General features: G+C 41.4%; 1 protein-coding gene and 1 pseudogene across 6 annotated transcripts in view; both read left to right on the top strand.

Annotated features, from left to right (window-relative positions):
* Window positions 1–12,501, top strand: part of KDM2A (lysine demethylase 2A) — a 142,117-nt gene that overhangs the window by 106,207 nt on the left and 23,409 nt on the right. For all 6 annotated transcript variants that reach the window (XM_064364687.1, XM_064364686.1, XM_064364689.1 and 3 more), the window contains 2 exons: window positions 3,366–3,492; window positions 6,917–7,311. In XM_064364687.1, coding sequence (XP_064220757.1) covers window positions 3,366–3,492; window positions 6,917–7,311 — 522 coding nt within the window. The remainder of the gene's footprint in view (window positions 1–3,365; window positions 3,493–6,916; window positions 7,312–12,501) is intronic.
* LOC135270337 (small nucleolar RNA U13) lies at window positions 146–256 on the top strand (annotated as a pseudogene).

The raw sequence follows: 12,501 nt of genomic DNA, 5'->3' as shown, positions 1-12,501 counted from the left end.
TACCTTGTAGCATCAGATACTTAAATGAGTATGACTCAAATAATATAAAATTTTATTCATAGACTCTGAAGGTTGAATTTCATATAACTTAACATGTCACAGAATACTCTTAAATTTTTTCAACCATTAAAAAATGTAAAAAAAAATCCTTTTGTAGTTCATGAGTATGATGATTGGGTGTTCATGCACAGATGTGAAATGTGCCACCCTTGAACCTTGTTACTATTAATATGTCGGCACATTAACCTGTCTGATCCATGGGGGAAAGAAAGGTAAAAAACACTCTTAGTTCACAGGAATCATAAAAAAGAGGCAGCAGGCCAAATCCACTAAGTGTTGTTTGCTGGCTAGCCTGTGCCTTAGAGAATGGGGGCTTATTTTTTAGCAGAATTCTGATTGGTAAGGGCTAAATCATATCTGGAAGTATAAATGATACTGGGATTAAATAGCAATTAGATATTTGGGGTTGTGATATTTCCAAGTTACTCAAGTAGCTTAGCAGAATACTAAACTAATATGAAGATCAAATGTGGAGAAATGTTAGCAGAGAATTGCAGAGAAGAGTATAAAAGTGTTCATGGTACTGCTCTTGAAACTTTTTGGTAGAATTAAAAGTACTAAAAATTTTAAAATAGCAATTAGTGAAGAATTCACAACTTTTATAAGGAATGGTCACTGACCTACGTACTGTGATAATGGCCAACCATTATGGTGCCCATTTTGCAACGTTTATTTTGGTGTATGAGCTATGTATCACTATACACACCATTGATATTATTGTTGGAGTTACAGGAATTGCCCTACTAGTAGAATTAAGAGAGAAAGCAGTGTTTCTTCAATACATTTTATAAAAATAAATTTCTGTTTATTTGTTAAGAGTAACAAAAGTACAAGTCAGGCACAGTGGCTCACGTTGGGAGCCCAAAGTGGGAGGATTACCTGAAGTGAGGAGTTTGAGACTATCCTGAGCAACAAAGCCGGGTGTGGTGGCACATGCCTTAATCCTAGCCACTGGGGAGGCTGAGGTGAGAGGATTGCTAGAACCCAGAAGTTCCAGGTTGCAGTGAGCTATGATGGTGCCAGCCTGGGTGGAAGAGTGAGACACAGTCTCTTAATTTTAAAAAAAGGTATATATTCTACAGTAGGTAAATGTTTCAAAAGAGAAAAAAAGTATGATTCCACAGTAAAATACTCCTGTTTAACTCTGTCATTCTAAGAGGTAATTATATACACACTTTAAGATTCAGTCTGAAAATTGGTTTTTAGAGTGTGTTCCCTTTTTGTGGTTAAAGATGATTCTTATGGGGCTTAACTGGTTCAGTTTCAGGGAAGAAAAGGAAAATATATATTCAGTAACATGAAGTGACCACCTTATCTCTGCATGAAGAGTTTTCTGCATAAAGAGAAAAAAAAAAGAAAAACAAAACCAAAAAAAAATAGGCCGGGTGCAGTGGCTCACACCTGTAATCCCAGCAGTTTGGGAGGCTGAGGTGGGCGGATCACCAGAGGTTGGGAGTTTGAGACCAGCCTGACCAACATGGAGAAACCCCATCTCTACCAAAAATACAAATTAGCCAGGCATGGTGGCACATGCCTATAATCCCAGCTACTCCGGAGGCCGAGGTAGGAGAATCGCTTGAACCCAGGAGGCGGAGGTTGTGGTGAGCTGAGATCACACCATTGAATTCCAGTCTGGGCAATAAGATTGAAACTTTATCTCAAAAAAAAAAAAAAAAAAAAGAAAAATAACAATTAGCCAGGTGTGGGGGCACAGGTCCGTAATCCAAGCTACTTGGGAGGCTGAGGCAGGAGAAATGCTTGAACCTGGGAGGTGGAGGTTGCAGTGAGCCAAGATCTACACTGCACTCTAGCCTCAGCAACAGAGCAAGACTCCATCTCAAAAAAAAAAAAATTCATGAACAGTTGTTTGCCAAAGATTCATTTGATGAATCTGATTTTTCTGAAATAGATGATCCTAATGATTCAGACTATTCTGATATTAGTTTTTGGGTTTTTTTTTCCCCCTTGATGTTAGTTTTGTTCAGAAATAACTCTAAGGACAGTTTTTATATTTTATTCTCATCTTCAAGATCAGAGTTCCTTCAGCATCAAAAGCATGTTTATGTAAAATTTAATGAGCTCTGGCAGCGAGCTGCACTTTTATTTTCTAAAAGGGAAAAGAGTTAAAAAATTAGCCAGATGTGTGATGGCACACACCCATAATCTCAGTGACTAGGGAGGCTGAGGTGCGAGGCTCTCGAGCCCAGGAGTTTGAAGCTGCAGTGCGCCATGATTGCACCACAGCAATCTAGCCTGGAAGAAAGAGCAAGACCCTGTCTCTAAAATTAAAAGTTAAAAAAAAAAAGTTTTTAAAAAGGCAACAAAATATATTTAGGATAGTCCCCCATCATTGGTTGTCCTTACTGATAAATCTGTGCTGATTTGGCCTTTCCTGGAACGCAATACATCTAAAGAGTACTTTTAAAAAATTAGTATCCAGCTAAAATAATAATGAAAATGCTCTTTTGGGGAGAATGGAAAGAAAATTAAAGATAGTGACTGATTAGGTCATATGGAACATTAATCTGGTTTGTTAACATACCATCTTGGCAGACTAGAAAGTATGAGACAGGCAAGCTGAGCATTGATACTGGGAAAATACCCAGGCTGGTGCCCTAGACTAGACATGGTCTCAGAATGAGTCGTTAGTCAAACTTTAGCTTATATAATGAACTAATACAAACATGTCACTTCGTCTCATGTTCTGTTTTTCTATGAGATTCTTCGTTCCATAGCCTTCTGATTCAGGGGAAAACATAGTAAAGCAAGAGTACTTTGCATGCCTTTTTCTCAAGTGTTTTGTGGCTAACTCTTTCATTTTACTCTATCCCAAAACCCAAACTATCATTTTGATGCTTTCCCATTCAACCAAGACAGCTTCTTTATGGTTCTAAATGGTCTTGTACCTTTTGTCTTCAGTGATTGTTTCCCAAGACCAACTTTTTCTCTTTTTTGTTTTCTTTCTTTCTTTCTCTCTCTCTTTTTTTTTTTTTTTTTTTTAGTAGAGATGGGGTTTCTCCATGTTGGTCAGGCTGCTAGTCTCGAACTCCTGACCTCAGGTGATCTACCCGCCTTGGCCTCCCAAAGTGCTGGGATTATAGGTGCAAGCTACTGCGCCAGGCCTAAAACCAACATTTTCTAAGTTGATGGATCTACTTAAGTTTTTGCTTCAAATGCCAAGCTGGGTTTACAGGTTGACTGGTGAGAGTATTTCCTGGGTTAATAATTCCATAAATTTCATTTGTTGTACTCTCTTTCCTTGAAAATCATCATCTTGCTTTTCTCATTATTGTATTCCTCTGTAGGTTCCCAATAAGTTTCGCTATCCATTCTACTATGAGATGTGTTGGTACGTGTTGGAACGCTATGTGTACTGCATAACCAACCGTTCCCACCTAACCAAGGAATTTCAGAAAGAGTCCCTCAGCATGGGTAAGTATTCTGCCTATAGAACTGAGGGTAAGGCCCAAAATAGTAGGCTGTTACTTAATATGTTCTTGGTTTTTCAATTTATCTACTTGGAAGTACCAAATTCATTCATTAGAATTGAATACCAGTTACCTACCCAGATGTGAGTTAATGGCCAAATGAAATACTCTGGAGCTGGTCTTTGAGTTGCTGTTAGCTCCTCAAGAAGGATGATCAAGCTGGACATGCTGGTTCATGCCTGTAATCCCAGCACTTTGGGAGGCCAAGGTGGGCGAATGGCTTGAGCCCAGGAGTTCAAGACCACCCTGGGCGACATGGCGAAACCCTGTCTCTACAGAAACTACAGAAAATTAGCCAGGCACGGTGGCTTGAGTCCACCATGATTAGGAGGCTGAGGTGGGAGGATTGCTGGAGCCCAGGAGGTTGAGGCTGCAGTGAGCTGAGATCATGCCACTGCTCTCCAGCCTGGGCAACAGGGTGAGACCCTGTCACAAAACAAAGAAACAGGAGAGAAAGAAAGATGATCAGTTGTCTAATATGTTTTTTGTTTTTGTTTTAGAGACAGGAACTTGCTCTGTTGTCCAAGCTGAATTGCAGTGGCATGATCATAGCTCACTGTAACTTCAAACTCCTGGGCTCAAGCAATCCTCCCACCTCAGCCTCCTGAGTAGCTAGGATTACAAACACGCACCACTATGCCCAGCTAATTCCTATTTTCTGTAGAGATGAGGTCTTCCTCTGTTGCCCAGGATGGTCTCAAACTCCTGGCCTCAATCTGTCCTCCTGCCTCTACCTCCCAAAGTATTGGGATTACAGGTGTGAGCCACCACACCTGGCCTGGTTGTCTAATACGTTTTATTGTATAAAGAATGGTCTTTGGCAGAATAAAAACTAGGAATATGTCATCAAAATAACCTGTTGTGTTTCAGGCACTATACTAAGCAGTTTACATTTATTAAATTCTTATTACTGAAGAGGTAGGTATTATTATCCCCATTTTACAAATGGGGACATTATGGTTCAAGGATATTTAAAAACTTTTCCATGATCTTGAAGTTAGTAAGTGGTAAAGCCACAGCTTTTAGAGTCTGACCAGCGTGGTTCAGCTTCACAGCTTAAACCAGGTTGGTCAGACTCTACAGTTTATGCTCTTAATCTTTGTGTTTTCAAGTTTCTCTAACATCTATCAGAGAAATATTTAAATTGGATGACAGGGTAGTTTCAGTATACATTTTTAGACTCTTCTATGTCTGAAATTGGAGAGGACTGAACTCTAATATGCTAGGATCACATGTTCCTATTTTTTCTTTTCTTTTTTTTTCTTTTTTGAGACTTCTTTTCATTTTTTGGAGACCAAGCCTAACTCTGTCGACCAGACTGGAGTGTAGTGATGGGATCTTGGCTCACTGCAACCTCTGCCACCTGGGTTCAAGCAATTCTCCTGCCTCAGCCTCCCGAGTAGCTGGGATTACAGGCGCCTGCCATCGTGCCTGGCTAATTTGTGTATATTTAGTAGAGATGGGGTTTCACCATCTTGGCCAGGCTAGTCTTGAACTTCTGACCTTGTGGATCACATGTTCTTATGGAATCTTTAATTCAAGCAAGATACTTTTTGCTTTGGCATTTTACTGGTACTGTATAATTTTACTTAGAGTTTATATTCTTAGTTGAAAATAAAAACTAGGCTGGGTGTGGTAGCTTACGCCTGTAATCCCAGCACTTTGGGAGGCTGAGGTGGGTGGATCATGAGGTCAGGAGTTCAAGACCAGCCTGGGCAATATGGTAAAATCCCGTCTCTACTAAAAAATCCAAAAATTAGCCAGGCGTGGTAGTGCATGCCTGTAGTCCCAGCTACTCAGGAGGCTGAGGCAGGAGAATCCCTTGAACCTGGGAGGCAGAGGTTGCAGTGAGCTGAGATCACGTCACTGCACTCCAGCTGGCGCGCCAGAGTGAGACTCCATCTCAAAAAAAAAAAAGAAAAAATGTTAACTTAATATATTAAAGCAGGAATACAGAATTGTATAAACAGCATGATTGTAATCTCGTTTAAAAATACATCTAATAGAACCAGGCCACTATGGTGTGTACCTGTAGTCTCAGCTAGTTGGGAGGCTGAGGCAGAAGGATCACTTGAGTCCAGGAGTTCAAGACCAGCTTGGGCAACATAGTGAGACCCCCCTGCCTCCCCGATCTTAAAAAATAACCAACAAAACACATCTTGGGCCAGGCATGGTGGCTTATGCCTGTAATCTCAGCACTTTAGGAAACCAAGGTGGAAGGCTCATCTGAGCCCAGGAAGTTAAGACCAGCCTGGGCAACATGACCAGACCCAGTCTCTACAAAAATGTAAAAAATCAGCTGAGTTTGGTGGCACATGCCTGTGGTCCCAGCTCTTTGGGAGGCTAATGTGGGAGGATTGCTTGAGCCCAGGAGGTTGAGGCTGCAGTGAGCCATGATTGCATCACTGCATTCCAACCTGGACAACAGAGTAAGACCCTGTCTCAAAACAAACAACCAAACAGAAAAAAAAAATCCACATATAATCATAGTCATACACATCTGTTAAAACATGGAAAAAAAATATATTGTACTGTTTGGTTGTTATTGTTAGGGTGGAGGGATAAGAGATGACTTATTTACTACTTTGCACCTTCTTGCATTTTCTAAATTATAATAGAAAAGACCAGTGAATATTATCACTGGGTTTTGACTATCAAAATCTTCCTTTTCAAAAATAGTCACTTTGTTTTGTTATTTATATTGTTATATTTCAACTTCAAAGCTTAATTTTAAGACCAAAACTTTGGACAAAAAGTTGTTGTTGTTGTTGTTGTTGTTTTGTTTTTTGAAACAGGGTCTCACTCTCTTGCCCAGGCTGGAGTGCAGTAGTATGATCATGGCTCACTGCAGCCTCAACCTTCCAGGCTCAAGTAATCTTCCCACCTCAGCCTTCCTAGTATCTGGAACCATAGGCATGCACCACTATACCCAGCTAATTTTTTAAATGTAGAGATGGGGTCTCACTATGTTACCCAGGCTAAAACTTTTTTAAACATGTGTGCTTCATACTGTCTTCTCTTTTAAAAGATAATGAAGTCATTATCCCAGATTCAAGCTTTAACTTGAAACCGATTTACAGCCACTTTGATAAGTAACTGATTTCTAGTACACAATTCAAAGATTGGGTCCTACCCAAACTTTTAAAAAATCCAATTGACTATTACCTAGATGTCCTTCTGGATCCTGTTTCTACCTGTAACGTGATTTTCATCAGTGGACAAATGGGTTAGAATAAAGAGAGGCCATTTTTAAATGTGGTAACTTTGTCATTTATAGCCTCAAGGCCCCTATCATGCCACCTGTTTCTCTTGCTGATCACATGGCAAAGTGAAATGTTCTTACTGCATTTTTTTCTTCATATTGGTAGATTTGGAGTTAAATGGGCTGGAGTCTGGAAATGGGGATGAGGAAGCAGTGGATCGAGAACCCCGACGCTTGAGCAGCAGGCGTTCTGTCCTCACTAGCCCTGTAGCCAATGGTGTCAACTTGGATTATGATGGACTGGGCAAAACCTGCCGAAGTCTTCCAAGTCTGAAGAAAACTTTGTCTGGGGACTCATCTTCTGACTCTAGCCGGGGTTCCCACAATGGCCAAGTGTGGGATCCACAGTGTGGTCCCCGAAAGGACAGGCAAGTGCATCTGACCCATTTTGAGCTTGAAGGCCTTCGCTGCCTTGTAGATAAGTTGGAGTCTCTGCCACTGCACAAGAAGTGTGTCCCCACAGGGATAGAAGATGAAGATGCTCTGATTGCTGATGTAAAGGTAAGGGTTTGATGTGTTACATGACAGCTACTGATCTGGCTAGGGCAGTCAGTTTCTGGATTCAGAGGGAGAAAGTATAGGAATTTGGGGTAATCTCTGGTTCAGCCAGAGACAAGTTAACATGCATGTGTGTTTGTTAGTGCTGCCCAACGTTTCAGTTCCTAGAGTGAGGTTATGTCTGTGTTTCGAAAATACTAACATTTGTGTGTTCATCGAGGACTTAAATTTAGTCTTAAAAACATAGGTTTCCAGCTGAGCCCAAAAATAAAGGAGAGCCTTAGAAAGTGTTCATATATAAAATGTTACGTTAAACTTAAGTTACCTTGACATAAAAAGCAGGACAAAAGTGACTGATAGGAGTTTCATCCTAAGCAGAGTGAGAGAAATGAAATTGTTCTATGCTGGGTTAACATTGAGTAGCTTTAGCATCTTTAGTTTCAAATTTATCTAGCATCAAGACTTAAATACACTGGCAAAGTGTCATTTTAAAATAATTCATCTCATTGCTTTATCAATTTTTTTCATATTGTATATTTTTCTTAAGGAATCCAGACTTGAGCTGTCTTTTTTTTTTTTTTGAGACAATCTCACCGTCGCTCAGGTTGGAGTGCGGTGGTGAGATCTTGGCTCACTGCAACCTCTGCCTCTCGGGTTCAAGCAATTCTCATGCCTCAGCCTCCTGAGTAGCTGGAATTATGCACCACCATGCCCAGCTAATTTTTTATATTTTTGGTACAGATGGGGTTTCACTGTGTTGACCAGGATGGTCTCAAACTCTTCACCTTAAGTAATCCACCCACCTCAGCCTCCCAAAGTGCTTGGATTACAAGTGTAAGCCACCATGCCCGTTACATATATATATATATTATATATATATATTATATATATATATATTTTTAGATGGAGTTTTGCTTTTTTGCCAGACTGGAACACTATTGGCTCACTGAAGCCTTCGCCTCCTGGGTTCAAGCGATTCTCCTGCCTCAGCCTCCCGAGTAATTGGGATTACAGGTGCGTGCCATGACGCCCAGCTAATTTTTATATTTTTAGTAGAGACAGGGTTTCACCATGTTGACCAGGCTGGTCTTGAACTCCTGAGCTCAAGTGATTTGCCCGCCTTGGCCTCTGAAAGTGCTAGGTTACAGGTATGAGCCACCGCTCCCGGCCCCAACTTTGAGCTATCTAAACTGGAAGAAATTCTTTTAGGTTTTTCTCCTAAGTAACAATTAATGTGAACACCAAGAAGTATAAAGCTGGAAACAGCAATTTTCTTTTTAAATCAGTGTTTGAAACTATGGATATGTATATTAGAAAGCTAGTGTATAAGTTGTAGTGTTATTTTAAAAACCTTGTCACATAGATTACTTTAAGTTACTTCTAAACCATTTTAAAAACTTACAAGTGGCTGGGCATGGTGGCTCACACCTGTAATCCCAGCACTTAGGAGGCCAAGGCGGGCAGATCAGCTGAGGTCAGGAGTTCAAGACCAGCCTGGCCAACATGGTGAAACCCCATCTTTACTAAAAATACAAAAAAATTAGCTGGGTGTGGTGGTGGGTACCTCCTTAGGTACTTGGGAGGCTGAGGCAAAATCACTTGAACTCGGGAGGAAGAGGTTGCAATGAGTCACGCCATTGCACTTCAGCCTGGGCAACAAGAGCAAAACTCCATCTCAAAAAAATAATAAATAAATAAATAAAAACTTATAGGGAATAATTTTGTGACCTCAATGAAAATGGACTAAATGTCTCATAGTAGGTCTTTTCCATCCTTGATTCCTCATCCAGGTTTTCTTTGGACACCATATAACCAGGTGAGGTGCTCCCCAGCTTCTCCTGGCCACCTTCGGAAAGAATTCCAAAGACTAGGATAGGACTTCATACTTTATTTGTTTTGCCATTGACATTTTCATTAGATCTTATAATTGTTTATGCACCAATGAAAAGACAAAAAATAACAGAGGCTTAAAAGGGGCGATAACCTGGTGAAGTTGGTTCTCCTTAGTAGCTATAGAAGCTGGACAGTTGGTGTTATAGTTGGTTTTATAACGTTTGCTATAGAAGATGCAGTTGCTATCATTGTGGCTTTTATTTATGGGAGGAAATGACAAAGTTCCAGATAGGTGTGGTCCTACTTCTGCAATGATTCATGTGTGTAACAAAACAGATTTAGCCATATTTTCCCAGACTCACTTCATACCCTTAAAGTGGACAAAGGATATTCACATTTTTAAATTATTTATTTGTTTATCTAGAGATGGATTCTTGTTGTGTCGCCCAGACTAGGGTGCAGTGTCATGATCTTGGCTCACTGCATGCAACCTCCTGTTCCTGGGTTCAAGTGATTCTCCTACCTTAGCCTCCTGCGTAGCTGGGATTACAGGTGCCTGCCACCATGCCCGGCTAAGTGTTTTTGTATTTTTAGTAGAGACGGGGTTTCACCATGTTGGTCAGGCTAGTCTCGAACTCCTGATCTCATGATCTGCCCGCCTCAGCCTCCCAGCATGCTGGGATTACAGGTGTGAGCCACCGTGCCCAGCCCAGATTTTTCATTTCCATTGTGGTAGGACTTAAATTCCATTATGGATTCATGTGGGAAACTTTACATTATGACTTTTTTTTTTTTTTTTGGAGACAGAGTTTTGCACCTGTCACCCAGGCTGGACTGCAATGGCGTGATCTCGGCTCACTGCAACCTCCACCTCCCAGGTTCAAGCGATTCTTATGCCTCAGCCTCCTGAGTAGCTGGGACTGCAGGAGCATGCCATCACACCTGGCTAATTTTCGTGTTGTTAGTAGAAACGGGGTTTCACCGTGTTGGCCAGGTTGGTCTCGAACTCCTGACCTCAGGTGATCCACCCACCTGGGCCTCCCAAAGTGCTGGGATTACAGGTGAGAACCACTGGACCCAGCCTATGTTGTGACTTTTTTGAGACTTGTTAATTTGTATAATTGTCTTAGGAACCCTAAGAAGAAAGACTTCTAAGGTTACACCTCTCATAACATTGTTTTGGCCTGGGTATCTGTATTTCTAATTCATGACTTTAAAAAAAGTCTTCAGCCCTAGGGGATGTCTATAGATAGATTTGACTCCATTTAATCCAATTGTAAAAAGCCATGTTATAATCCACTAATCAGTTATACAAGTGTGGTAGAAATACACAAACTCCCTTAAATGAAACTATTGGAGGCGAGCCTGGTAGCTCACACCTGTAATCTCAGCACTTTGGGAGGCTGAGGTGGGCAGATCGCTTGAGCCCAGGAGTTTGAGACCAGCCTGGTCAACATGTTGAAACCCCCATATCTACCAAAAAATATATATATACATACATATATATATATATATAAATTAGCTGGGCGTAGTAGCGCTTGCCTATAGTCCCAGCTGCTCAGGAGGCTAAGGCAGGAGAATTGCTTGAACCTAGGAGGCAAAGGTTGCAGTGAACTGAGATTGCACCATTGCACTCCAGCCTAGGTGACGGAAGTGAAACCCTGTCTCAACAACAACAACAAAAACCACTGGAGTAGTTTAAAGTAGCTAAATAAGGAGATTTGAAGCAACAGAATGATACAGTGGTATACCAAGGGAAAATGTAGAAAGATTTGGGTCAGATATTTAGCAGAGTCAGCACAAAGAGAGATGAGGACACTTAGCATTATGAAAAGTGTGCAGAGAGAGCTTCCTTGTGTTTATCAGGGACCACTGAAAAACATGGCTGCCATCACTGGCTAAGGTACAGTGGCAGGGGCCAGAGCATGAGGAACAAGTAGCCAGTGAGATGACTACACAGGCTGACAGTGTTTGAATTCTCCCTCCAGGGACTTGTCCACACCTTCTTGTTTACCCAAAACCACAGTCAAAATGTAGTTGACGTCAGAAGAGGACAGATTTAGATTCCAGTTCTACAGGTGTTAAGATCAAATAGATTAATTATTCCTATATTTGATCAGTTATGCTAAATCTCAGGTTCAGCTGTATTGAGCTTAGAGCTTGAATACCTTGAGAATCTGAGCATCACTCAAAAGAAAAAAGCATTAGATTGGGTAGGTGGTGAATTACTGCACAGCGAGGTACTCTGCAGTGCTGGAGAACTTTGTGCTTATAGCACTGATGGCTACACTTCAGTGGGGGACAAAGCAAGTACAGTTTTACCCTTCCTGCAGAGAGAGGAATTGTTTCTTGTTATAACCTATCTGGCTTTCAGAAATAATTAGTAGAAGAGATGAGGGAAAAAGTGGTAGGTGAGATATTCATAATATTCCAAGGAAAAAGAGTGCATTTCAGTGCTGTGATAAAAGGGCTTTGAAGATTCTTAAACGTTAGGTTACAGTGTTGAAGAACAAGTCATAGAATATAGAGTTGGAAGGGGGGATTAAGTGAAAAAATAGGGCATTAAAAAGTACTGACTTAGGCCGGGCCCAGTGGCTTGCACCACTTGTCTCAGTTATTTAGGTGGCAAAGGCAGGCAGATCGCTTGAGACCAGCCTGGGCAACATGGCAAAATCCCGTCTCTACAAAAAACACAAAATTAGCCAGGTGTGGTGGTGTGTGATTCCAGCTACTTGAAAGGCTGAGGTGGGAGGATCACTTGAGCTGGGCAGATTGAGGCTTCAGTGAGCTATGATCTCACCACCATACTCCAGCCTGGGCAAAAGAGTGAGACCTAGCCTCAAAAAGAAAGAAAGTAAAGTACTGACTTATTGGTAAAGCTATCAACATGTGTATAAGGTTCTGTTTGGGAGGGGTTATGGGTAATGTTGACACCTGAAAGTGTACTATGAGATATTCTTAACATTTCTAAAATTGAAAAGTTGTATTCTTGATATATGTTGAATAAAAAGGCAGGACGTGGGGCTGGGCGTGGTGGCTCATGCCTGTAATCCCAGCACTTTGGGAGGCTGAGAAGGGCAGTTCGCCTAAAGTCAGGAGTTCCAGACCAGCCTGGCCAACATGGCAAAACCCCATCTCTACTAAAAATAAGAAAAATTAGCCAGGGGTGGTGGCGGGTGCCTGTAATTCCAGCTACTCAGGAGGCCGAAGCAGGAGAATTGCTTGAACCCAGGAGGCAGAGGTTGCAGTGAGCTGAGATCGTGCCATTGCACTCCAGCCTGGGGACAGAGCCAGACTCTGTCACAAAAAAAAAAAAAAAAGGCTGGGTGCAGTGGCTCACACCCGTAATCCCAACACTAG

The sequence above is a fragment of the Aotus nancymaae genome, unplaced genomic scaffold (assembly GCF_030222135.1).
Source record: "Aotus nancymaae isolate 86718 unplaced genomic scaffold, 86718_ANA_hifiasm-v0.15.2.pri h1tg000059l, whole genome shotgun sequence".
NCBI classification, from domain to species: Eukaryota; Metazoa; Chordata; class Mammalia; order Primates; family Aotidae; genus Aotus; species Aotus nancymaae.
This window is presented reverse-complemented; position numbering and strand designations above follow the sequence as displayed.